The following is a 25524-nucleotide window of genomic DNA, read 5'->3' on the forward strand; positions in this document are numbered from 1 at the left end:
GAGAAGAACAACTTTACCACATCAATTTGATGAAGAAATGGGTTGCAGCTCCAGGTCATCTAGTTGCCTTCTCAGAAGAAACTTCTCCCGTTGTCCATATAGGTGAGCAACTCTCACCGAATCAGAAGGCGGAGCTGCAAGCCTTGGTCGGTCAGTTCAGGGATGTGTTCTCAGAGAAACCGGGCCGAACCACCATCATCCAGCACGACATCATCACCCCACCTGGCACCATCGTCCGGCAGAGGCCTTATCGAGTACCAGAAGCTCGCCGGCTGGCTATCAACGATGAGATCCAAAAGATGAGGAAATTGGGAATCATCGAACCATCTCGTAGCCCGTGGTCCAGCCCCATAGTGATGGTCCCCAAACCCGACGGCACCCTCCGCTTCTGCAATGACTTCAGAAAGCTGAACGAAATTTCCAAATTCGACGGGTACCCCATGCCTCGGGTGGACGAGCTGCTGGATCGGCTGGGTGGAGCCCGATTCATATCCACGATCGACCTCACCAAAGGCTACTGGCAACTACCACTAAGTGAAAGCGCCAAGGAGAAAACCGCCTTCTCCACTCCCGGTGGGCACTGGCAATACCGGGTTCTTCCCTTCGGGCTCCACGGGGCTCCAGCAACATTCCAGCGTATGATGGACATCCTGCTGAGACCCCACCAGCCGTATGCAGCAGCATACCTCGACGACCTAATCGTCCACTCCGAGTCATGGGAAGAACATCTATCCCGGTTGCGGAGGGTGCTCCTTGATCTTCGTAGGGCTGGGCTCACAGCTAATCCCAAGAAATGCCACCTGGGTCTAGCAGAAGCAAAATACCTCGGTTTCCACATCGGTAGAGGTCTCATACAGCCACAACAGAACAAGATCAGAGCACTACAAGAAACTCCACAACCCACCACAAAGACCCAGGTACGTGCATTTCTGGGGTTAGCGGGCTACTATAGATGTTTCATTCCCAATTTCTCATCCATAGCCAGCCCGTTGACAGACCTGACCAGAAAGGGGCAGCCAGAGAAGATACAATGGAACAGGGAAGCAGATGGCGCGTTCCAAGCCCTGAAGACGGCACTAACATCTTCTCCGGTACTGCACGCACCTGACTTCGGCTGCCCCTTCATCCTACAAACAGACGCTTCCGACTCGGGCCTGGGCGCGGTCCTCTCCCAGGTCCACGGCGATGAAGAACACCCCATCATGTACGTGAGTCGGAAGCTTACCCCTGCAGAGACCCGGTACGCCACGGTGGAGAAAGAGGCCCTGGCGATCAAGTGGGCAATCCTGGAGCTCAGATATTATCTCCTTGGAAGAAGATTCACCCTGGTGACCGACCACGCTCCACTTCAATGGATGTCAACGGCGAAAAATAACAACGCTCGAGTCACCAGATGGTTCCTGTCGCTCCAGGATTATAACTTCACGGTACAACATCGAGCCGGGGCCTCCCACGGAAACGCCGACGGGCTCTCAAGGCTATGGTCAGGATGGGCAGGTCTGTCAAACCATTCTACCCCCCCTCACAATACTCTACCTTTTCTCCGCAGGACACCCAGGACCAGGACGACGCTAAGGGGGGGGGAATGTAACGAGCAATTATATGCCACGTCGCCCTGGTCGCAAATTGCACCCAGCTGGACCTTCATCAAGCCAGGATCGTACACAGCTGGAGCACATCAAGCGGAGAGACATATAAGCCCAACCTACGCCAGGAGAAGATGAGCTTCATTCCTTCTATGACTCCCTGTGCTAATGCTTGTCTCTCTGTCTCTCCTTAGCGGACTCCAGCTCGTGACGATCCTGCACCCGACTACTCACCGTCCTTCACCTACTTCCCGGAGCACCAGAGCACCTCACCCTAAAGAAGAGCACCTTTTACAGCACATTCACTTTGTAAATAAAGCACCCTCCGGGGACTTGTCTGTAAACTCATCCTGTTGTGCCGCTGTTTTCCCTCTGCCTCGCTACAATATATATATATATATATATATATATATATATATATATATATATATATATATATATATATATATATATATATATATATATATATATGTACACATAATACAAACACACACACACACACACACACACACACACACACACACACACACACACACACACACACACACACACACACACTTGAAGTCAGAATTATAAGCCCCCCTTGAATTTTTATTACTTTTAAGTATTTCTCAAATGAAATGTAACAGAGCAAGGACATTTTCACAGTATTTCTGATATTTTTAAATAAGAAATATATATATATACATATATAGATATTTTTTTAATTTGAAAAATACCCAGTAAAATATTATTTACTGTCATTATAGCAAAGATAATAAATGAGTTATTAAAATTATTATGTCTAGAAATGTGAAAAATCTCTATGTTAAGCAGATATTGGGGTGAAAATAAACAAGGCTAATAACTTCAACTGTATACAGACATTTTGTCATAGAATAGAAGGTAGAATAGAAAAGGTTAAGGTAATGAAGTAATGTTTTACTGAACATAAACTTTGAAAAGACCAATGACTTCTCAAACACCAAGCCATAACATTTTAATTAAGTGGCTAATTATTAACCTTATCAATTTGCATGACTTCATTAGTAAATTTTATTATGATTTGCTCATCCACTATTGAGGGGTAGGTTCAGAGGTGCAGCTTGGCGTCATGCCTCTTTTTTCATGTGAATGAAATCGTATAAATTTGTACGAATGAGTCACTTTGCTGACGATATGTAAAATAGTTACGTTGGGCTAGACAAACAGCAAGATATAGAAATCATACTTTGAATGAAAACACCAATAGTTGTTAAAATTATCATGTTTACATTACGTCTATTAAGAGTTTCAGATTTTTCCAAGCACACGCTTCGTAAATCTTTCTTGTGCGATTTCCAGTCTTAAAAGCATCAACTTTTCATTAAGCATGTCCCCTACTGTTGATACATGCATATCTTGCAATGATGAAATGGGGGCCGTTAAAGTATTTACAATCTCCCAAGTGTTTAATTGCCACAGAGCACTGCGGTTCATCAGTCTGTAGTGAAGCGCATGGAAGCAACAAACAGCTTTTTCAACTGCCTTTCAGATGAATATGTAGGAGCTGCTCGTCCCTATAAGGATTTATGGACGTGAAAGGCCTGCGTTACACGAGGGGCTTCAGGGGCCGGTTTTTACTTTGAGGATGATGGGGGGCCCTGTGTTTGACTTAAGCTGTGCAGAAGGGCTCACTACTCTGTCAACAGCTCGCATCTGCATAAGACATGCGCATCACAGACAGCAGCTGCAGACGGCTATTTCATTATCTATAGAAAATACATTTAAACACAAAAAATGCCATGAGGATGCTACTGAGGTCTGCACATGTACAGCAGTAGAAATGTGCCATTTTATTTTCATTTTAGATGTATTTACAGTGCATGAATTTTGTTAAAATGTGTGTTAGTTTAACTGCAAAGCTGTTCTTAATATTTTTAGTCGTTTAGTTTTCATGGTATCGAGGTTGAAAAATTTGACTTTTTTTATTAACGTGTTTCATTTACAAGTGTTGCCTGTGCTTTGAAACAGTGAGTATTTTTAAGGCACAGTGTATAGATAACCACTAGAGGGCGTGTATTCACAACAAACAAAGGCATAGTGACTTATCAAAGTCAAAATGTACTAAAGATATAATAGCATATCATCATGTATAGATGTACATTACCTTTATGAATTTATGAAAGTGATGTAGCTGGTGTGACTGAAACTAGGGTGTTAAATTGATCTTGGAGTTTACCAATAGCACATATACAACACAAGAGTCCACTGATGTTCAATTTCTGACAAGAAATGAAACCTGTATTTATAATAATTCTGACAGCAAATATAAAGACAGTACAAGAGCAGAGTGAAAAGCCCAACTGTGTATCAAAGGATTTTTTTTAGAAGTTTTAAGATTCCCCACATTGAAATCTAACAGCAAACTAACATTTGTTTCTTTCACATCTGGCTGTACTTTGAAACAGTATTTCAAAGGCACATTAAATACTTTTTTACCACTAGAGGGTGTGTATTAACAACAAACAAAGGTGCATTGGCTTAAAGTCGATATGTACTGAAGATATTCAAGTTGTTATATATATATATATATATATATATATATATATATATATATATATATATATATATATATATATATATATATATATATATATATATATATATATATATCTAAGTAAATACACATTACTTTATGACTTTGACAACACAAGGTGATGTACTGTAGCTAGTGTGATTAAAAACTTCCAAATAACAGTTCATTCATACATAAACTCACCATCAGAAATGTAGTCAACGTCAAGGTATATCAAAAATGAATATAAATGGGTTATTAATGCTACTTAGGAAATTTCTAATGAAAGTTTAATAGTTTTTATTAAATCAGTAGAAGAACTCGAAACAAATTTTAATTCTGTGTGTATATCAAGTAGTAAGAAGCTAATCATCTTTTTATGTTTCACAAGTTGATGCAAAAGTATTAAACAAATAAATAGTTCAACAGCTAAAGATATATTTGGATAAGATGCTTTAAAAAAAACACAGTTCAGTGTTGCCAAGGCTAATAGCTAATAGCTTATTTGATAAATATGGCAAGTTTCCACAACATTTTAAAACAGCAGTGGTGACCCCTGTTTTTAAGTCTGGATATTTGGATGAGTAGGCCCGTCTCAATTGTACCAGTAATTTCCAAAGCTTTAGAAAAGTTATTGACTGAACATTTAATGAAGCATTTGGGGAAAAAACAAATTGCAGAACCCAAAACAATTTTGATTTTGACCAAAATTATCAACAGAAATGGCAACATGTAATTTTATAGATATGATAAAAACCAGTTTGGATCAAGAAAAGGTTGTTGGAGCAGTGTTTTTACACTTTAAAAAGGCTTTCAATACTGTGAATCATGAAGTGCTCATGAATAAATTGAAACAAATTAACTTTTCACATCAAGCTCTAAACTGGTTTAAATCATAACTGGATCGTAGACAGCAACGTGTTAAAACTAACAGTGTGAAGTCAACACTTCAAAATTGCAAAACACAAGGCTCAATACTGGGACCATTGCTTTTCTGTTTGTATATAAATTATTTACTTAAAGGGTGACGCAGTAGCCAGCATTGTTGCCTCACAGCAAGAAGGTCACTGGTTCAAGCCTTGGCTGGTTAGGGTTAGCATGGGTTTCCTCCAGGTGCTCCTGTTTCCCCCACAGTTCAAAGACATTCAGTACAGGTGAATTGGGTACCCTAAATTGTCCGTAGTGTATGTGTGTGAATGAAAGTGAATGGCTGTTTCCCAGTGATGAGTTGTGGTTGGAAGAACATCCGCTGCGTACAACGTGCTAAGTTGGCGGTTTATTCTGCTGTGGTTACCCCTGATTTATAAAGGAACTAAGGCGAAAAGAAAATGAATGAATGAATGAACAAAGCACTGGGTGTATTTAAAATCCAAATTGACCAAAAGGAAATCAAGGAAGTGAGTGAATTTAAATATCTAGGTGTCACTGTAGACTAAGCTTGAGTTTGATGCCTATATTACGAAAATGTCCACTAAGACATTCTTTAAAGTGAATTCCAGGTGTTACGTTTGGAGAAAACTAAGCACTGCTCATACCCAAACTAATACATTTCCAACAGTGAAGCATGGTGGTGGCAGCATCATGCTGTGGGGATGTTTTTCAGCAGCAGGAACTGGAAGACTAGTCCGGATAGAGGGAAAGATGAATGCAGCAATGTACAGAGACACCCTGAATGAAAACCTGCTTCAGAGTGCTCTTGGCCTCAGACTAGGAAATATCATTGGAGTGGCTTCACAACAACTCTGTGAATGTCCTTGAGTGGCCCAGCCAGAGCCCAGACTTAAATCCTATTAAACATTTCTGGAGAGATCTGAAATGGCTGTACACGTCGCTTCCCATCCAACCTGATAGAGCATGAGAGGCACTGCAAAGAGGAATGAGCAAAAATTCCCAAAGACTTGTGGCATCATATTCAAAAAGACTTGAGGCTGTAATTGCTGCCATCAGCGAAGTATTTAGCAAAGGCTGTGAATACTTATGCATGTTTTTCAAGTTTTTTATTTCTCATAAATTTGAAACATTTAAAAAAAAATTTTTTTTTTACATTGTCATTATGGGGTACTGTGTGTAGAATTTTAAGAAAAATAAATGAATTGAAGCATTTTGAATAAGACTGTAACATAAAAAATGTTGAAAAAGTGAAGCGCTATGAATTCTTTCCAGATGCATTGTATATGTATTTATATTAACAATTTAATGCAGATCTCTGTTTATTGATTATTTAACCTCTTAACACTCTTCTAAGGATGACAGGCCTATTTGAAGAGTTCATTTAAATTTTTTGTTCACAGAATATTTTATAAATCAGTTTTTTCTATATTCAATGTAAAAACCTGTTTTTTTTTAACTAGTAAAAACTCCACAACATAAAAATATGATTTAAAAAAAAAAAAAAATGTTTTTGTAAATAAACTCTTTATATATATCCTGTTGCTGCCATGTAACAGAGGTTTTTGACCAGTCTGTATAGACTAGAGTATTATTAAATATTTAAATATTGTGACATTTTGACATCTTTATGCAGACATCTTTCATCTTCATTAATTAAATTAACTATACAGTGCACCTGCAGATCAGCTACTGGCATTTGAAACAGCCAATTGTAGGTATTGCCACTGTAAGACTTATTTTTATGTTGTTTGTCTTATTAGAGAGTTATAATTCTCAGTTTAGTTCAATGTCAAGTGTCTGATTTCTGACAAGAACTGAAACTTGTATTTATGACAATTCTGAGAGCAAATATAAAGACTGTAAAAGAGCAGAGTGAAAATACCTATTGTAATTTTTTTACATGCTTGAGCAAATTTCAAATTCCACTAGATTGAAATCTAACAGCACAGATGCTCGATTTTAGGCCACACTTACTGTAGAGTACTGCTTTTTAAACTCAAATTTAAACCTCAAACCATTAAATGACATTCACACACAAAAAAATGTGACGTTAGACGAAGCAAAACAAATACATTGTTTAGAATGAAGAGCAGCTGAAGTATTTGGGGAAGGCTGAAGCAGAAATCAATGGCGCAGCAGGGGAGCAAGTGTTCAGTCAGGGAACTGATGGGCATCACCAGGGTGGGGTGTCCTGCGGTTACCTTGACAACCGGCATGTCGACGGGCAGAGGGCGTGATGGAGTCAAGTGGATCGATAGCTTACTTAGTTACAAAAGATGCTATTTCACAAGCCAGTGGTCAGCGGGCCCCTGAAGTCAGTTGCCTCAGATAACTGTTTGTTAACAAGTAAACTGTGGCCAAAGAAAGCACATCCGACGCTCCAGTGACAGCACGGAGACGCAACTTAATTGGCTTTTAGCACCCGACTCCAAAAGAAAAGAAGCCAGAGAGAGAAAGAGAAAAGTGAAAAGCGGAGCGGCAGAGTGAGATGCAGCCTGTCCTATTATCCTAGTATTGATGATGACTTGGATGGGATTCCATCAGTTCATCTCTTCCTGGAGTCACGCAGCCACCTGATTGGCCTGTTGTCCACTCGGCGTGTTAGAAGAAGGCACTGTGGTAATGGATGTCTAGGATTTGGCCTGAATGCAGGTTACTAAAGGGCTTTTGACAGTGTAAGAGGACTTGGGTTTTTGTAAAAATGAAGGAAAATGAAAGGAGATTATCAAGCTTTCAGATTTGAAGTCAATTTGGTAAGGCTGCATGGTTTTCTGGTTCATGAAGGACCAGCAGAGTGTTTGTGAGTTGATGAAAAGATAATTATTTATTCATATATTAGGATAAATAAAAAGTTTGGTTCACAGTATATGAATATCCTTATGAAAAAATGTTAGATTAATACATATTTTGGTAATGCGACAAAAGCTTTTTACTTAAAAAAAAAGCATTAACAGCTAAATGCTGCTTACTTTACATATTTTTACAATTTTCAACAAAACATTACTGCAGATAGAAGTTTATACCATTTAAAGTTACATTTAGAAAACATTTTATCCTGTGATAATGATTACAAGTATGACTTTTTAGAACTTTAATTTGCAGCATTATTTTATTTAGATTTTAACTTTATAATAGGTTTATATCTTATTTTAAAGTAAAAACAATAAAAATGAAAAGCTGAACAGTTTGAAATATTTCATATTTAATTGCACAACCCAAATGGAATCTGCACCCACAGAAATCAGCAAAAAACTCCACAGATTTTCACAGATTTTTTGAGCTCATCATTCAATCTATTCACAGCGGGGAAAATAAGTATTGAACAGATTATGTTATTTCATTTGAATAATATGTTTAAAGGAGCTGTTGACATGGAATTGAACCAGATTTTGGTAAAACCCAAAATGATACAAACATGAAGAAATTAAATAAAACACAAAAAATATCTGAAAAAATGTATGTGTAATAACAATGAAATGACACAAGGAGAAAATACCGAACTATTGAAACCTGTTTAATACTTTATAAAATGGGCTTTTATGGTGGCAGCAGCTGAAAGACACATCTCATATGGAGAATAAAGTCACATGAATTTCTCAGGACTTCAACATACAAAATCTTGATGCTTCAGTGGGTCTTGTCTATCAAATATGATATTTTTGTGTATTTTTATTGGATAATCTACTGATAATGTAGATGTTGGACTGAGGCAGCTCATTAATTTACAAAGATGAAGGGCAGAGGGTTGCTAAAGAACTACTGAGAAATTTTAGCTGCTGTCTGGGTTTTCACTCCCTGTCTTTACTTCCCTTTTTTCATGTGTTCAATAATGTCATTTTAATAAGCATAACTTAATTTGTAAACTATTTAGACTTGTTTTCTTTGCATATATGGATATATTTGGTTGTTTAGAATTTTAAAGTGAAATGAACATAAAGGTGACATGTTTAATACGTATTTTCCCTGCTGTATTTACTTGTAAATGTGTCTAAATATATATTTATTCAGCTCTTATATCATTTCAGTACTATTAAGGTATAATATACAAATGTTAAGCTGATTAATGTACAGTACAATTTGTAAAGTAATCATTTCTATTGTCTTAACTCCTTAAGTGGATGAATTATATCAGAGACCTGCAATACTGTAGCTTTGTTTACCAACTAAATAGTTATACTGTAAATGGATTTGCATTGAAAACCTTAAAAAAAAAAGTATAAAAGCTATATACTTTATGTTTTGAGGTCAGCTTCTATACTCTTAAAATCTTTCTGCATAAATTCACAGATTTTTTTTCAAAGTTTGGCAGAGCAATAGCAAAATGAAATCTGCATATTCTGTCTAGCCCAACATATGGCCATTAACCTGAGTCATAGAAACATGAACATGCAAATCTATCATTAAACTATTAAAACATATTCTTAAAATATTTTTAAGTATATATTCTTTCATTTTCTTTTTGGCTTAATCCCTTTATTAATTTGGGGTTGCCCCAGCGGAATGAACCGCCAACTTATCTAGCATATATCCGGAAAACCACGCAAACACAGGGAGAACATGCAAACTCTACACAGAAACGACAACTGACCCAGCCAAGGCTCGAACCAGCAACCTTCTAGCTGTGAGGCGAACGTGCTACCCATTGCGCCAATTATTCAGCACTCGGTGGTTCATTCCACTGTGGAAAGCCCTGATAATGAAAATCAGGTACTAAGCCAAATGATAGTGAATAAGTAATCATTCAGCTGAAAAGATTTCGCAAATATAAAAAAAGCTGTTGTCCAGATTTTGTCATCAGTTTTGAAGAATTTTTATCTTACCGTTTCACATACATTAAATCTATATACAAAATTGGAATAAAATAATTAAACAATTTTTGAATTTTCTTTTTTATATTTAAAAGATGGTCAAAATATTAGGAGTCAATTAAAATTTTGGAGTGAAATAAAGAGTTTCATAATAGTTTTGTTTGTATGTTTATGCTGTTGTCATACTGAAAAAACTAAACAAAACAAAAATTGTGTTCCATCAAAGAATTCAAAAGATTATTGTTAAACAGGTTGCATCAATTGTCTAACCTGGCTGCTCCTCCTCACGTTTCCTCTTCTCCCTCTCCAATCGTAGTGCATCTTCAGGGTTAACAGGCCTGCCCAGCTCATCCCGAGGGATAATGTGTCCATGGAACGGGCACTGAAATCACATCCCATTTCAATTCAGCACTTTATTCGATCAGCGTCTTGCTCATATCTATTTATTCACAGCATGCAGTAACAATAAAAGCCATAATATGGTCAAATCATTCATTATTATTATAGTTATTTTTTATTAGGACATTGGTACAGTTGTTTTTCTGACCTTTACTCTATCTTGACGCTCACACAAAGATCCATTGGGCATTGGTGCTTTGCATTTGTGTTCCACGGGTTTGAATTTCCCAGCATAAGTGATACATCTAGACTTCATCTGTGCAGAAAGTTCCTTGTTCTCCACTTCTTCCTCCACCTCATGAGGAACCCAGAATTGATGTTGTGAGGTTTGCCTGAAAACCAGTCAGGACAGGGTTTTTATAGAAGGAACGGCATGAACTGTATGATTTTTCAGAAAATTTAAAAACAATCCTCATACAGAAATGACTTCACAATATGCATTTTAGTGTGTGCATAAATGTGATTTCACCATAGAAAGGTTCAAGATTTTTATCGATTTCTAAGACAAGCCTTAAAATTACTATTCGCAAATATTTCCAGGTTTTCCATTACCATAGGAGAGTTTTATACTATGAGCACAAATCTTGTATCAGGGTTCAGATCAATGTTTTCAGCACTTCATTTAGGTGAATAGGAATTGATCTGAAGTCAGTGGTCATACAATAGTGCTCTCTAGTGGCCATTCTTGCAATCCATTCACACTTCAAAAAGAGACTGATGAATGCACATTTGAAACATTCGCAGAGAGCGTACTTGATTATTTTGCCAGCGGTGGGCTGCTCTTCACCCCAATAGTAAAGATCCATTCCAAATGGGATGACGGGGGCCTTGAATGAGGCTTTGTTTTTAGTCATGTTGCTCTGGTCACTGCTGCTCACTGCAGACTCAGAAGAGCCATCAGGCACACTGAAACAAAAGATTAGATTAGATTCTTTAGATTAAAAACATAATGCTGTACATATATTTATTTATAATATAATATGCAATGGACCTGAACTTACATAAAATAACACAACTGTATTTTATTAACTAAGATAACTAAACTAAATAAATATTAATAAAATAGGGTAAAGCTTTAAAATAAATTATTCAGCTTTTCATGTATAAATCTCAGTTTAAAAAACTTATTGACTGGTTTTGTGGTCCAGGGTCACAAATATAATAAAATACAAAAAAGTGTACGAATAATTATGAACCTGTTTATTTGAAAGCACTTGAATGTTTATGGTTCAACCAGTGTTGGGTAAGTCACTTTAAAAAGTAAATAATTAATAATTACACCATTAAAATTGTATTTAAATGATTTTTCCAACTATAGTGAGTAAAACCATTGCCTAAAAATTAAGTTCATGAAATTTTTGCACAAGTGCACAAACTAGTAAAGTTTAGGCATGGACTGGTATAAGTTTCTGACGGTAGGATAACCTTGGATAAAAAAATACCACCGTATCACGGTATATAAAGCCTTTTCACATTTCCAGGTTTCTCAGAATCGGAAAGCGCCATAGTTGGGTAAACTCAAAGCGCAGTGAATCAGCGAGTACAATAAACAATTTTTGTACAATCACATCTGCTAAAATACTAAAAAAAGTCCACGATGGTGTTATGAAGACTTTCAGAAAAAGGAAAAAATTGTTTAAGGCTGATAATGGCATCCAGAGGAGAGAATAACATAAAATTTATTCTCAGGCGCATAGAGGCTGCATTAGAAACACCTTGCATTAGGGGTAATTTTTTTTTTGTAATTTGTCGCAAATAGGATATAATACATTCATAAACTCTAAAATCTAAATACTAAAACATTTCAAGGATTTAAGACTATGATGGCTGTTAAATGCGTCATAACAGCCTTGTTAAAAGGGTCCATTATGATTGCTGCTCTACAAGTTATTTTTAAATGTCTGGGTAAAACAAAACATTTTTTCCCCATTGAACACAATATATATTATTTTAGGAAACATTTATAATATTTAGCAGTAAACATGTTAGCCAAAAAAGTTAAAATAAATCATTGACTTTTGCTTTTTTCATTAGTTTCAAAAACAGATTTCTTTACAAAACATAAAAAACCTCTTCCTAATACCTTAGGAATAACAAAATATTTAGCGGTTTTAAAACCTTAACTTTTACAAACTGCTGTAAACCTTAAAATCAGTTATCATTCCATGCCTAGTTAAGTTAACTTTACAGTTCCAAGTAAAAACTCACTATTTTTAAGTCAATCTGTCATTTTTAAGACAACAAGATTATTCACTATTTTTTAAGCAAAGTAACCAATCGCTTTTTACACTGTTTAATGTTTCCTAAAAATTCGCAATTGTCTTACAAATATAAGTTTCATTAGTTGAAATAGAATTATTCTGCAAAAAAAAAAAAAAAAACATTTGCAAAATAAAATTTGAACTGATTTTTACAGAACTGTTGAATTTACAAACAGTATTTAAGGAAAGTATGTTATAGGTAATTAAATGATTTACAAATGAATAGGTAAGTAATCCCTTTCTTTAGATTTCAGTCAAGTGATTTAATTACAGCAACTCATTGCATAACTCAAAGCCAATAATATATAATAATAAGCTCATGGCAATTCAAAACTTTATGATGCCAGGGCTAATTTGGGTAATAATAACTACTGTAAACACTATGAATCACCTATTAAGCATTAGCAAATAGTTAAATCATTATCTGTTAAGCATTAACTCTACATTATTAGATGTTAGTAAATAGTTTACAACTGCATATATAAATGCTTTATTCTTGACTTTTAAGTACATTTAATATGGGTTTAATAATTGTAATTTTATACTTTGTTACTCTTTAATTTTTCATTACTAAATTAAGTATTGTATTATTTACAAATCATTTGTATTCAAGATTAGTTGTTTTTTTTCAGATCCTTAAGAATGAGTTAAATGATTAATAAACTATTCAAATCAATATTTATCTAAATTATTAATTGTAAACATATCATATTATTAATTTATAAAGAATAAATAGCCCTCATTTTAGATTAGGTCACAAAACTGGATAAAGTTGAGTTAATAAAGCATTGTTAACATATAAATTAACTATCAATATATGCCTGAATAATAAGATATATAAATGATAATTTTTATATTTTATAGTTTATAGTTTATTAATAATTAACTTGCATATTCTGAATAATCTCTAAAAACCAGCAACTTCTCTCGATTAACTGGTTTGTAAAAGATGCAATACTTCATATAATGATAAAAAAAATCATTAAGCTCATTATATATGAGTTTATAAGTCAAGAATATAGCATTTGTATCTGCAGTTAAAAATTGTTTACTAACATATATTAATGTAGAGTTAATGCTTAACAGATAACAGAACTATTAACTAATGCTTAAAAAAAATTCATAGTGTGTAATTATAAAGTGTTACCCTAATTTGTATAAATTTTTACAGTCTCATTCATACATTTTAGTATGATATGCTCTTCCCCCAATGAGGGTTAATGTCTAGATTAAAAAAATCTTATTTATTATATAAATATAAATATATTTAAGTCACTTTTCTGACAATACATAAATAGTTATGTTTCCTCATAAAATAAGGCTTTAAATAATATAGGCCCTATCATACACCCAGCGCAATGTGGCGCAAGGCGCGGTGCAATAGTCTTTTGCTAGTTTCAGCTTGGCGCAAGAGTTGTTTTGAGGCGTTGCGCTACGCTGTTTAAATGGCAAATGCATTAGCGCTCATATGTGCGCCCATAGGCATTCTGGTCTAAAAAGGAAGGCTTTCTGAGGCGCATTGCTGGTGCGTTTTGCTAATTTGAGAAACTATAATAGATTTTTCATTAGACCAAAACTAACCCGGTCTAAACTCCAGCGCAGAGTCGCGCCTCGCTTACACACTGCTTAATTCGCACAAGAGAGCAATAGGCAAATATCTTTACATATGAAAAATTTAAATATTAAGGATATATAGAGGATATAATAAGAATAGATATAGGATATAAATATAAAGGATTAAAATATTACAAAACATATTATTTTCTAGCCTACATAAATATGAAAAATCACTGCTTTTATATCTTCTTCATCTCAGGAGGCTTTTTCAGTTCATTCATAACAATTTGCTTTTGTATAATGGTATTATTATTAGCAGTATTATTTATTATATCCATATTTATATTTGTTTTATTAAAAGCAAGCTTAGATTTGCCCACCTGTCAGGTTTTAGACAATATTAGACCACAGCATGTGTTTTAGGATATAACTCAGGTTTTTAAACACACTTCGTTATTATTGTTCATTTATTCGTTTGCTGGAAATTAGAACTGAATTTAGAAAAAGTTTTGAAACAAATATTTGCGTTTAACAAACTTATATTTAATTATTTATAGGCTAATTGATGTCTGTGCATAAAGGTTTCCCTATCCAAGAGTGAAAGTGAAAGTAGATCAATTATCTCTCATTCTCACACAGTAGATGCTCTCTTTAACAGTTTTCTGTTAAAAGAACTGTTAACTGTTTGCTAGTGAAATGCTCAGTTTTTTCACTTAGACTTACTTTACATTCTGTAAATAGCGAATGCGCTTATGGCGCGACGCAGCTGGCTCTTAAAGGGAAATGGAAGATAAGACTCTGATTGGTTTATTCTAAAATAAAAAATAAAAAAATATAACACACCTATAACTCATTAAAAAAAAAAAAAAAAAACTCAACCCTTTTAGACCATGCGCCACGGTGCAAAGCGGATTTTCCCGTCCTTAAATTAGCAAAAATGCGTTCTGACTCACCCTAATAGCGTTTGCGCCTTGCGCATGGACCGTCAAAATAGAGCCCTATATATTTACACAATATTTTATGAAATACTGTTTTGAGAATAATAACTTTCAAAGATTTTAGTCCATCACTGCTAGCAGTCATTTTCCTACTGTTTTTCTTGTCTACGTCATATTGATCAAACAGGGTGGATGTAGAAATTACCTTGTGGACGGGGCTGGGTGAAGCTTCTGTTTTAACACACGCAGGGTTGCAGCAGCACAGGTGGGATCCTGCTCTTCATCACACATCCTCCTCTTCAGCCGAGAGAGACTGGAGGACACCGGAGGAACAGCACATTTGACCACTGGTCTCGAAGGTTTTGCTTTCGTCCCAGAGGTTGATGTCGAAGGAGTTTCATCAAGTCCTATAAGAAACAAAAGAAGAAACTTTATAAATGTTTAGCAGTCAAATATTGTGAACACAAACTTCAACCTGCTTTATTAAGGATTGCTTCTACATGAAAAACCCTATTCATCTTCTTATAGTCCAATGCACTGATGGGGTTTTAACAGGAGCGTGCAGGGGCTTAAGGTTGTCTTAAGCAGGACACAGAGATCTGAGAGTCACCCTAAACCTGCTCTACTTCCAGACGGAGATCAAATAAAAACATTAAAGTACCATGAAGTCCTCTTAAGACTGATTTAGAGACACCTGACATGGACAAACAGTCATGTGGGTGGGCATATAAGGAGATCCTAGTCTGTTTTTATTTAATGAGCGGTAGTTTCAAATAACTGCCAAAGACAATGACAAGGATAATTTAAAATGGTCAAATTAAATATTACTACTATTTGTAGTAGTATTAGTACCACTACTACCCCACCACAACCACTACCACTACTACTAGTACTACTACTACTAATAATAATAATAACTACTAATAATAATTATTAATTCAAATATAATTTTTTTTAAATATAGGTATTTAAATATAGTCTACAGCAATATATATATATATATATATATATATATATATATATATATATATATATATATATATATATATATATATATATATATATATATATATATATATATATATATATATATATATATATATATATATAAATATATATATATATATTATTTTTATTCAATTATATATAATACTAAATATATAATATAATATGATATAATATAATATACTATAATATAATATAATATAATATAATATAATATAAAATAAAATAATATAATATAATATAATATAATATAATATAATATAATATAATATAATATAATATAGGAAAAGATTCTTTCCTCAGGCTATCTACATCATGAACAGTTAAATATTGCCATACTGTGCAATAAACATGTGCAATATTTTTTCATTCACACCTGTACATAGCACCTTATAAAAATATATAATAAAATACTTTCTCATATGCATTTGTACACAGCACCTTATAACTTGTTAATTTCTTTTTTAAATCTGTACATACAATTCATCATCCACAGCTCTTTTGTCTAATTGCATCTCTATCTAATGTCTTTCACATATTTATTTTATGTACACTGGAGGCTTCTGTGGCCAAAACAAATTCCTTGTGCGTGTAAAGCACACTTGGCAATAAAACCGATTCTGATTTTGATTCTAAATTTCATTCAGGACTGTTAAATTTAGCACAATAAATTATGCCTTTATTAAATTTTTTCCTTGTCAGTTTTAGTATATCTGTCTCATACAACTTATTTTTTCAGTAAGAGATCTAAATATTCAAAATGAACAGAATGACTGGAATCAAGTCAATTTTAATTGTTTGGTTTTCTCAGCTAGCCAATGTGTGTATGTTTTTTTGTAATGACATGAATATGACCTATAACTGTATGGTACTCTATGGCAAGGTGGTTTACAAAGACAACCCTTGTGTCCTTGTAATTCAAATTGCTTCAAAATCAAACTTAACTTTTAACATTTAGAATTTGCCAAAGGTTTCCTTCGAGGGTTGAGTTTAGGGGTAGAGGTAAGGGTAAGGCCATATAATAAGCAGTATTTACAGTATAACATACATTATGTCTATAAAGGATACTAAATATATACAGTGCTCTGCATAATTGAGTACACCCCATTTTAAAAAACAACATTTTTTATCCATTTAACAGTGAATATAGACTATGTATTTAGGTTCATTTAAACTAAACAGATTTATTAAACAGATATATTTATTAAAATAATATTTTAGCCACAAAACATTTTTTAAAAATTAAAAAAATAGCACAATTAAATTTAAGCAAAATATTGAAAAAAATATACAACCTACGAAATTTCAACTACATTTTGACATTTCTTTGCTTCTTTAGATTTGTCCTCTTTTTACAATTTGCATTATATTTTTCTATAACATATACATGTGATTGTACTAGTTTTTGGACCGTTTTCATAAGTTATTTTGGTAGATAAGATCCAGATTTGGTTTCAGTACTGACTAATCTAATGTATATGCACAAATATAATATTGTAAAGCTTCCTATTAAAAATATGAGTTTAAAAGATAGATTTGTAAGGGATGTACTTTTATATGTTGCGCATTGCATATCTATGTTTGTGTGTGTGTGTGTGTGTGTGTGTGTGTGTGTGTGTGTGTGTGTGTGTGTGTGTGTGTGTGTGTGTGTGTGTGTCTGCAATAGGTGAAATAAAACAAAACTTGAAGCAAAACTTTGTTTGTAAAATAAGTTAATTCATCCCTCAGTTGCTAATTTTCATGTGTTTCATGTATTCTTTATTTTGCATTTTGATATTTTTTTTATTGATAAGTGAAGTATTTAATTTATTTTTAATACATTTGCTTTTATACATGCCCATCTATGTTCATCTGCACTTGCAAAGCTAGATGTTTGCTCACTAAAGTCTTTTCTAGCCTCTGGATAGATATCATCAAGTTCCTCCTTCAGATTCAAGTCTGATAACAAATGTTATGTTCTGATTACTTCAACAAATCACTAACCCTAAACATAAACAATCTAGTAACAGTGATGTCTTAGTAAACACAATGTCGTCTAATTCAACAGACATAAACTAAAGGAAATAAACGACAGTCCTACGACAGTGAGAAACGTATGGTCGAATTCTCACAATCCCCATCTTGATCCTACAGTTAATCCAGCTTCACCCGCTACCTCAATGACTTACGGCATCATAGCAATGCTCGGGTGTGCAGAATCATGAAATACGACCAAATCCTCTCTTTTTCTGTTCAAATTGACCAAAATGGTAGCTATTTGTCTGAAGCAATAAAGTTGCAGGTGCTAAAGAGATAAATCAATAAGAGGAAATAGAGAGGCCCAGCAGTAGACATAGAGTTGAGCTGCCAATGGTGGCGTTATTGATTTTCCTGAGTTCAGCAGGCCTTGTAATTAAAATGTAAATTTTGAGAGAGATAACGTCCTGACAGGAACGCCGGGATAAAGGGAGAGATAAAAGCTCTGTTGTGAAAGGAATGGCGAGAAAGAAGGAGAGAGAGAAAGGAGAAGAGGAACAGACAAAATGCTTTTCAAATGAAAGTGTTTCTCTTTGGATGAGAGAGCCGATGTCATTTTGAAAAAAGAAAGGGAAAAGATTAGCCACAGATGAGCTGGAGTCCCGTGACAGGTTGATGTAATATTAAATGAAACTGCTGATGCTAACTTGCACTGATTGATAAATTTGAAATGATGGAGTTAAGTTGGCAGTAAATCAGAATAATATTTTCCGCGTCCCGTTTTAGGAGTGTTTAAATTATACTGCGAGTGGTTGCTCTCTTAATGCGCAATTTCCATTTTCAATCTACATTCCTCTGCATGTGGAGTACACCAAAAAACTGCTTTTCACATTTAATCCAATAGAAAAGAAATGACATTCACGTGGCTCAAATCAGCCTCAGGTTTGACTGACTGTGGTAAAAGATTGGCTAAGGAATGCATCAGAATGACTACAGATCATATTTGGGGGTTAAGATTCAAGTATAGGCCTATCTCTAACTATAAGCATTAAACGTTAGGCTTGTGTGAATGACAACATGCAAATGCAAAACGGAATTGTTTCTTAAAGGAACAAAATAGGCTTATTTTATAACTTCCTAAGAGTATGACATTTGGGTTTATAAAAAAAAAAAATCAGATCTAGAGCTCTGGCAGGAGCACTTTTAATTAAGCTTAGCTTAGACCATTCAATCATATAACACCATTAGCATATTGCTAACAAAATGACCAAAGCATTTTGATAAATTTCTATTTAAAGTTTGACTTTTCTGTAAATTGTGAATGAAGACTGACGGAAAATTAAGTGACTATTTTCTAGGCTGATTTGGCTGGGAATTACACTCTCAATTCGATGTAATAATCAACTTTCCCCCCATATCATGTAAAAGGAGCCTTTTTTCCAAAGTGGACTGTTCCTTTAATGGATATTGGTCCTGAAATACATAAATGGCAACCCAAAAATATCTAGAGTGCCAGATTAAACTGCCAGATGATACATCATGTTTTAAATGAGTGGATCACACAGGAGAGGATCACATTTGTTTGGTATGTGGAAAGTCAGTCGGTACTTTAACACGTACACTTTATCTATAAGTGAATGTATCAAAAAATATCAAAGAAGATATGGTAAACCTTCAATTTAATTCACCTTTATTTCTTAAGCGCTTGTTACAATGTAGATGTAATGTTTCAAAATAGCTTAATGTCAATAAAGAAAAAGAGAATATAAGCCATAACACTTTTTACTTTCCCTTTATGAAAATCCAGCAATTGACTCTAAAGGGACAAGTAATCACTGATTATCACTGAGCTGAAAAATTTACTTGGACTTACTGTAGCAACTCTGATATAATTTGAGATTACTATTAGAGTAATGATGTGGAAGTTAGAGGTTGGTTTATACTTCTGCGCTGAGTGATCGGCGTGTCCCACGGTGCATGCCTTGCGCGTTGCTATGCCTTTATACTTCTGCATGCTGTTTGTGTTGCTCTGCAATAACACTTCCAAATGCTAGCTGGCAGTTAGGTTTTTATGTTCCCCTGTGTATGTTCACGGGTGTTTTGTTTTTTCGTAATTCTGAGGCGGGAACAGGCAGATGTGCAATAACTTTAATCATGAGGTAAATACAAAACAAAAGTTTCCACCTGGAGCTTCGTCACGGGACTCGACATTTGTAAACACTCGTTCTAATGGGTTCTAATGGCTCTCGGTCCCACCCACAACCGTCAGCGCTACTAAGCCGACCAATCACAGATCAAATCACAGACAAAATGTAGTTATATTTTTTGAGAGGTGCGCATTAGCATCAGCCACGGCGAGGGCTATCTGACCACGCGAAGGCTGTGTCAGAACATATGTGTGCACTTCACGCAGAACTATAAATAAGCCTTAAGACTCCCCATTTTGCACCAATTGTGATGTACATCCAATTAAAACAGTTTCTGAAATTGAAAAAGATGGATGTTGCTAACAAAATGGAGGCAGGTCAAGGATTTGAATGCAAGTTTTCACAGCTGTTGGTGATTACTGTCCACTACAGAGGAATCACCATTGACACAGTATTGTGCAGGATATTTAGAAATCCTGATGATGACGAGAAGGAATGGCTAATTTATACAAACGCAATCGCACCAAATTTATTCAAACCACTAGCTACCGTGAAAGAACTGAAAGTATTCAAATTGAAAACATGCACTGATATCCCAGCCCTAAGGGCATTCTATGTGACCAACAGTGAAGAAAAGTCATTTCAAGGTGGGAGGGAAAGTTATGATATTTCATTAAAGATTGTGAGGGTAAATAAATTTTTACAAAGTAATGAAGTGCATTTGTAACAAGCACTACTATATCCATATAAAAATAAAAGTACATTTTCATTTCATTTCATGCAGAAAGCACTTTTGATAATAATGACAACCACATAGCAATATCATAACAAAATAATATTAAATAGTTAATAATATTAAACAGTACTTGCATTAAGTTAATAATAATCCTGTCTCAGACTAGCACTTGGTTTGGCTGTTGAACAGTTCAGCAAAGAGGCAGGTGAGGTGAGCATTGTAAATTACGGCTCTAAGCTAATGGGAGCTCATTAACACCATTGCTTTGTTAATTTGGCATGGCCAGTGCACTGATCATTACATACTTTACAGCAGAAAGCGGTTTGGCTCTGGGAAGTTGTAGAAATTATATCCTAATGAATCTTCAGTTAGTGCCTGCTTAGAGATGCTGAGAGGAAACAAATGAAGAAAGAGAACAGGAGAGGGCAGTGAAATCATATCCTTAATCTCATAATGAGTTCAGGCATTACATTAGTTTGTCATACATCTGGAAACTACTACAGTAAATGTATGGCATTCCAGAAGTGTATGAATCCTATTAGCTACTATAATCGATGGCTGTCATGACAGTAAATTTAGAATGGGACAGGATTTGAGGTCAAATATAATCTAGCTTGTGTCTGACCTATTGCTTGACCTCTGTCTTTTGCCTGTGGCTTCTTGTCAATAGAGCTGTCCTTGCCCGGATGGACAAGAATCTTTTGCATGTACAAATAGTCAGCTGTCAAAACAGATTTCTCTTGGCAGCCCCAGGTTATAATTGATTTAAACCAGGCTTAAAGCAATTTATAACCGTTCAAGAAGATATTCAGGTTTATTAGATGTGCAGATGCTTTCACACTGATGGTGTGTTATTTTGATCATACATTTCTCCTCAAAGTTTTTTTTATTTTTTATTTAAAGTAGCAATAAATACAGTAAATGATTTCACTTAAGAGAGTGTACATTTCCCATTGCTAAACTTTAACAGAACAAGTAACAGAGCACAATAAAAAAAACAAAAGTTTCACAAAATAAAATTTATGAAAATAATAGTACCAAAAAATGGTAACATAAATAATATCAATAACTAACATCTACATAGGTCAGAGAGGGTCAAATCTTTATTTATTCACTCAACTTTAGTTTAGTTATTATCAACTGTAAGTTTCTAATACAGTTGAAGTCAGAATTTTTAGCCCCCCTTTGATTGTTTTTCCTTTTTAAATATGTTTAAAATATGTAAAAATTAAATATGATGTTTAGCAGAGCAAATTTTCACAGTATGTTTGATAATATTTTTTCTTCTGGAGAAAATCTTATTTGTTTTATTTCGGCTAGAATAAAAGCAGTTTTTAATTTTTTATGAACCATTTTAAGGTTAAAATTGTTAGTCCCTTAAAGCAATTTTTTTTTCAAAAGTCTACAGAACAAACCATCGTTATACAATAACTTATCTAATTACAATATCTTGCCTAGTTAACCTTATTAACCTTGTTAAGTGTTTAAATGTGACTTTAAGCTGTATAAAAGTGTGTTGAAAAATACCTAGTTAAATATTATTTACTGTCATCATGGCAAAGATAAAATTACTCAGTTATTAGAAATTAGCTATTAAACTATTATGCTTAGAAATGTGTTGAAAAAAAATCTTCCCTCTGTTAAACAGAAATTGGGGAAAAAAAATAACTACGGGGCTAATAATTCAGGGGGGCTAATAATTCTGACTTTAACTGTATAAAGAGAGGATTAAGGGGACAAGTGCAATGGGTTGTAAATTAAAAATTGTTTGTTCTGTGGATGGAAGTTAAGATAGTAATATTTTTATATTTCTATGAAGATTGGATAGTGTAATTTAAAGTATTAAGTCCACTTGAACCAGATATTTCTAATTGCATTAATTTGGAGTTGGAGAGAGAATGTATTTTTTTCTATCATATAAATTTTAGATACTATTTCTTGCCATTCTTGGGTTGTTTGGGATTCAGAAAGTAACCAGTGTCTTGTAATTGCTTTTTTGGCTGCGATTATTTAAATATCAAGTATTTTTCAGATTTACTTAATTGGATATCAGAGCTTCCAAAATAAATAACCATGAATCGAAAGTGTAGTGTAATATTAAGTATGTTTTCTATTATTCCATGCACTTCTGCCTAAAATTGTTTTATTACTGGACATTGCCAAAATGTGCCAGTAATTAGGTTCCTGAGACCGACATTGTCTCCAGCACTTAGTGTATGTTCCTGTGGTGTATAAAAAAATGTCATTATATTTTAGCAAAGGTAAAAAAAAGAGACCTTTTATCTGGATTTATTAGCCCCCCAGTTGTTCCACCAAATACAGATTCCTTAACTATTTTGAAGTTAATGTCTGCAAAAAAAGCAAATTTTTTGTTATTTTATCAAACATAAATGTTCAAAATTACCTTTTTATTTTAGGAAATGTCATCAGTAGTCCAAAGTTCTTAGTTTTCCCCCATAGCTGTGTATGTGTGTTAATTATTTCATTCTATTTCTTTTTTTTATATATAACAATATGTATTTTTATTTACAACTTTATATACTTTATTTATTATTTACTATTTCTGAGGTAAATAAAAAACATTATGTATATCTATTATGTATTTCTAAAGTTCCTTTTTAAAGGCTACCACAATTCCTACATTACACTAAGCACAGACGTTTCATACTTCACACCTCAACTCTACAAACAAACTGCTTTGTCCTTTGAGGCTTTGAGGCCAACCGTTTCCCCATTGTGCTCTTAATACCACATTTAAATATCCCCTGCTGCTTTTAAGTCCACATATACAAACAAACAGGCTTCCCCAGAGGACTTTCCAGCTCATTTCTGCTTTGAAGCAGCCACTATAAGTGCGTGGTGATATCCTTTGAGAGATTATTTAGATTAAGCAAGGTCTAGAGAAAGCTTGTCCCACTAACCACAAAACGGGTTTGTCTTATTGCATTAACATGTGCACCTGAACAAACTCACCATACTCTGTCCGCAGATGTTCAGGAATATGAGGTTCATATCCTTCCTTTTCCGGCACATCCACAAAATCATCATCGTCATCCTCTCCATCCTCAGGAGCTCTCATCTACCTCAGAAAAAAAGAGAGTTGTGATAATAAACAACACTTAAAGAAATATGGTAATTTGAAGGAGTTTAAGAAGTATGAATATATTATTTTTATTTAATTGTTCAAATACAGCACTCATTGATTTACACAAGACATTTTCTTATAAGCAATCCATGTTTTTTGGAAAACCATACAGCAGAATAGGCATGACAGACCAGCTGTAGGACACACACTCTCTGTAAAAAAAAAAAAAAACGCTGGGTTCCACAAAATTCAATCATGTCCCAACATAAATCCACTAAGTTAACACTTCACAAATTAAAGTGGATTGAACATAAAACAATTAGGTTGTCACCAAAAAAATCTCAAGAATTGTGTCAACTACTCTTGAGGACGAGTAAATCTTCACATAAAATTGTCATGGGTCAGGCTTCTTTTGGTGATCTTTACATTGACGGTGTTTTTGCCTCTTTTGGTCAGTTGGCCTCTCAATTTAATGTCCCTAAATCCAATTTTTTCAGATACTTACAAACACGAGATTTTGTGCGCAAAAAATTTGTTAACTTTCCAAATGCACCGCCAACTTCAGATCTAGACACAATACTGGGCATAGATCCCTGTGCTAAAGGTTCAATTTCTAAATTATTTAATATAATTGTTAATCTTCAATTTTCTTCTGATAACTTACGGACCACCTGGTCTCAAGACATGGGAATTGAGATTACAGAGGAGACATGGAAAGCGGTCTTGAACAGGGTTAACTCCTCCTCAATCTGTGCACGTCACAGGCTTATACAATGCAAGGTAGTGCATAGAGCTCATTGGTCCAAAAGCAGGCTAGCTCGCATCAATCCGTCTATAGACCCTGAATGCGACAGGTGTCATTCTGGTACAGCTACTTTATTTCATATGTTTTGGTCCTGTCCTTCCCTGCTTTCCTTTTGGAGACAAATATTTCTCTCGCTATCAGCTATTACCACTGTTGATATCCCACCATGTCCAATTATTGGTTTATTTGGGGTTCTTCCGCCCGACCACACTTTACCCTCTCATTTTGTAGACTTTGTAGCTTTCTTAACTCTTCTGGCTAGGCGATTAATTCTTCTGAACTGGAAGAGCCCACACCCTCCTTCTCACTCTTGTTGGATAAGAAATGTTCTTTATTTTATGAAATTAGAAAAAATTAGGTACTCTCTTCACCGAACTAGCACTATTTTTATTAATTTATGGAAACCCCTTCGCAAATATGTCCAAAATCTTCAGCTTGACCCTGCTTCTTCTGATTGAGTCCCCACCCCCTAATGCCCAGCTTTTATGGGAAACTACTTCTGGTCAACACATTGTAGACTTGTTTTTTATGTATATAAGATTGCACTAGTGTTGTTGTTTTTTATTTTATTTATCTATTTATTTTTATTATCATATTTTTATTTATTATTGTTTATTTATTTTTATTATTACTATTTGCTCAAAATACTCTTCAGTATATTTGCATATTGTTACATGATTATGTCTTTGTAAATTTTTGTAATGTTTCACAATGTATAAATAAAACATTAAAAAAAAAAAAAAAATTGTCATGGGTCATTCACATGGCCCTGGCTACATTGTTTTACTACCTTAAAGGCACCTATGATAAAAAA

At 34.4% G+C, this 25524-nt stretch overlaps 1 protein-coding gene and 1 long non-coding RNA gene across 2 annotated transcripts in view; both read right to left on the reverse strand.

The window, feature by feature from the left end:
* Positions 1 to 25524, reverse strand: part of LOC101882685 (uncharacterized) — a 396146-nt gene that overhangs the window by 254714 nt on the left and 115908 nt on the right. The gene's annotated exons all lie outside the window — the stretch shown is intronic.
* The window catches only part of uvssa (UV-stimulated scaffold protein A), an 84749-nt gene that overhangs the window by 5304 nt on the left and 53921 nt on the right, over positions 1 to 25524 (reverse strand). The window contains exons 8-12 of the mRNA NM_001346152.1: positions 23794 to 23899; positions 15182 to 15383; positions 10974 to 11126; positions 10369 to 10552; positions 10092 to 10203 (exon numbers count right to left, since the gene is read on the reverse strand). Coding sequence (NP_001333081.1) covers positions 10092 to 10203; positions 10369 to 10552; positions 10974 to 11126; positions 15182 to 15383; positions 23794 to 23899 — 757 coding nt within the window. The remainder of the gene's footprint in view (positions 1 to 10091; positions 10204 to 10368; positions 10553 to 10973; positions 11127 to 15181; positions 15384 to 23793; positions 23900 to 25524) is intronic.

Source organism: Danio rerio, chromosome 14 (genome assembly GCF_049306965.1).
Source record: "Danio rerio strain Tuebingen ecotype United States chromosome 14, GRCz12tu, whole genome shotgun sequence".
NCBI classification, from domain to species: Eukaryota; Metazoa; Chordata; class Actinopteri; order Cypriniformes; family Danionidae; genus Danio; species Danio rerio.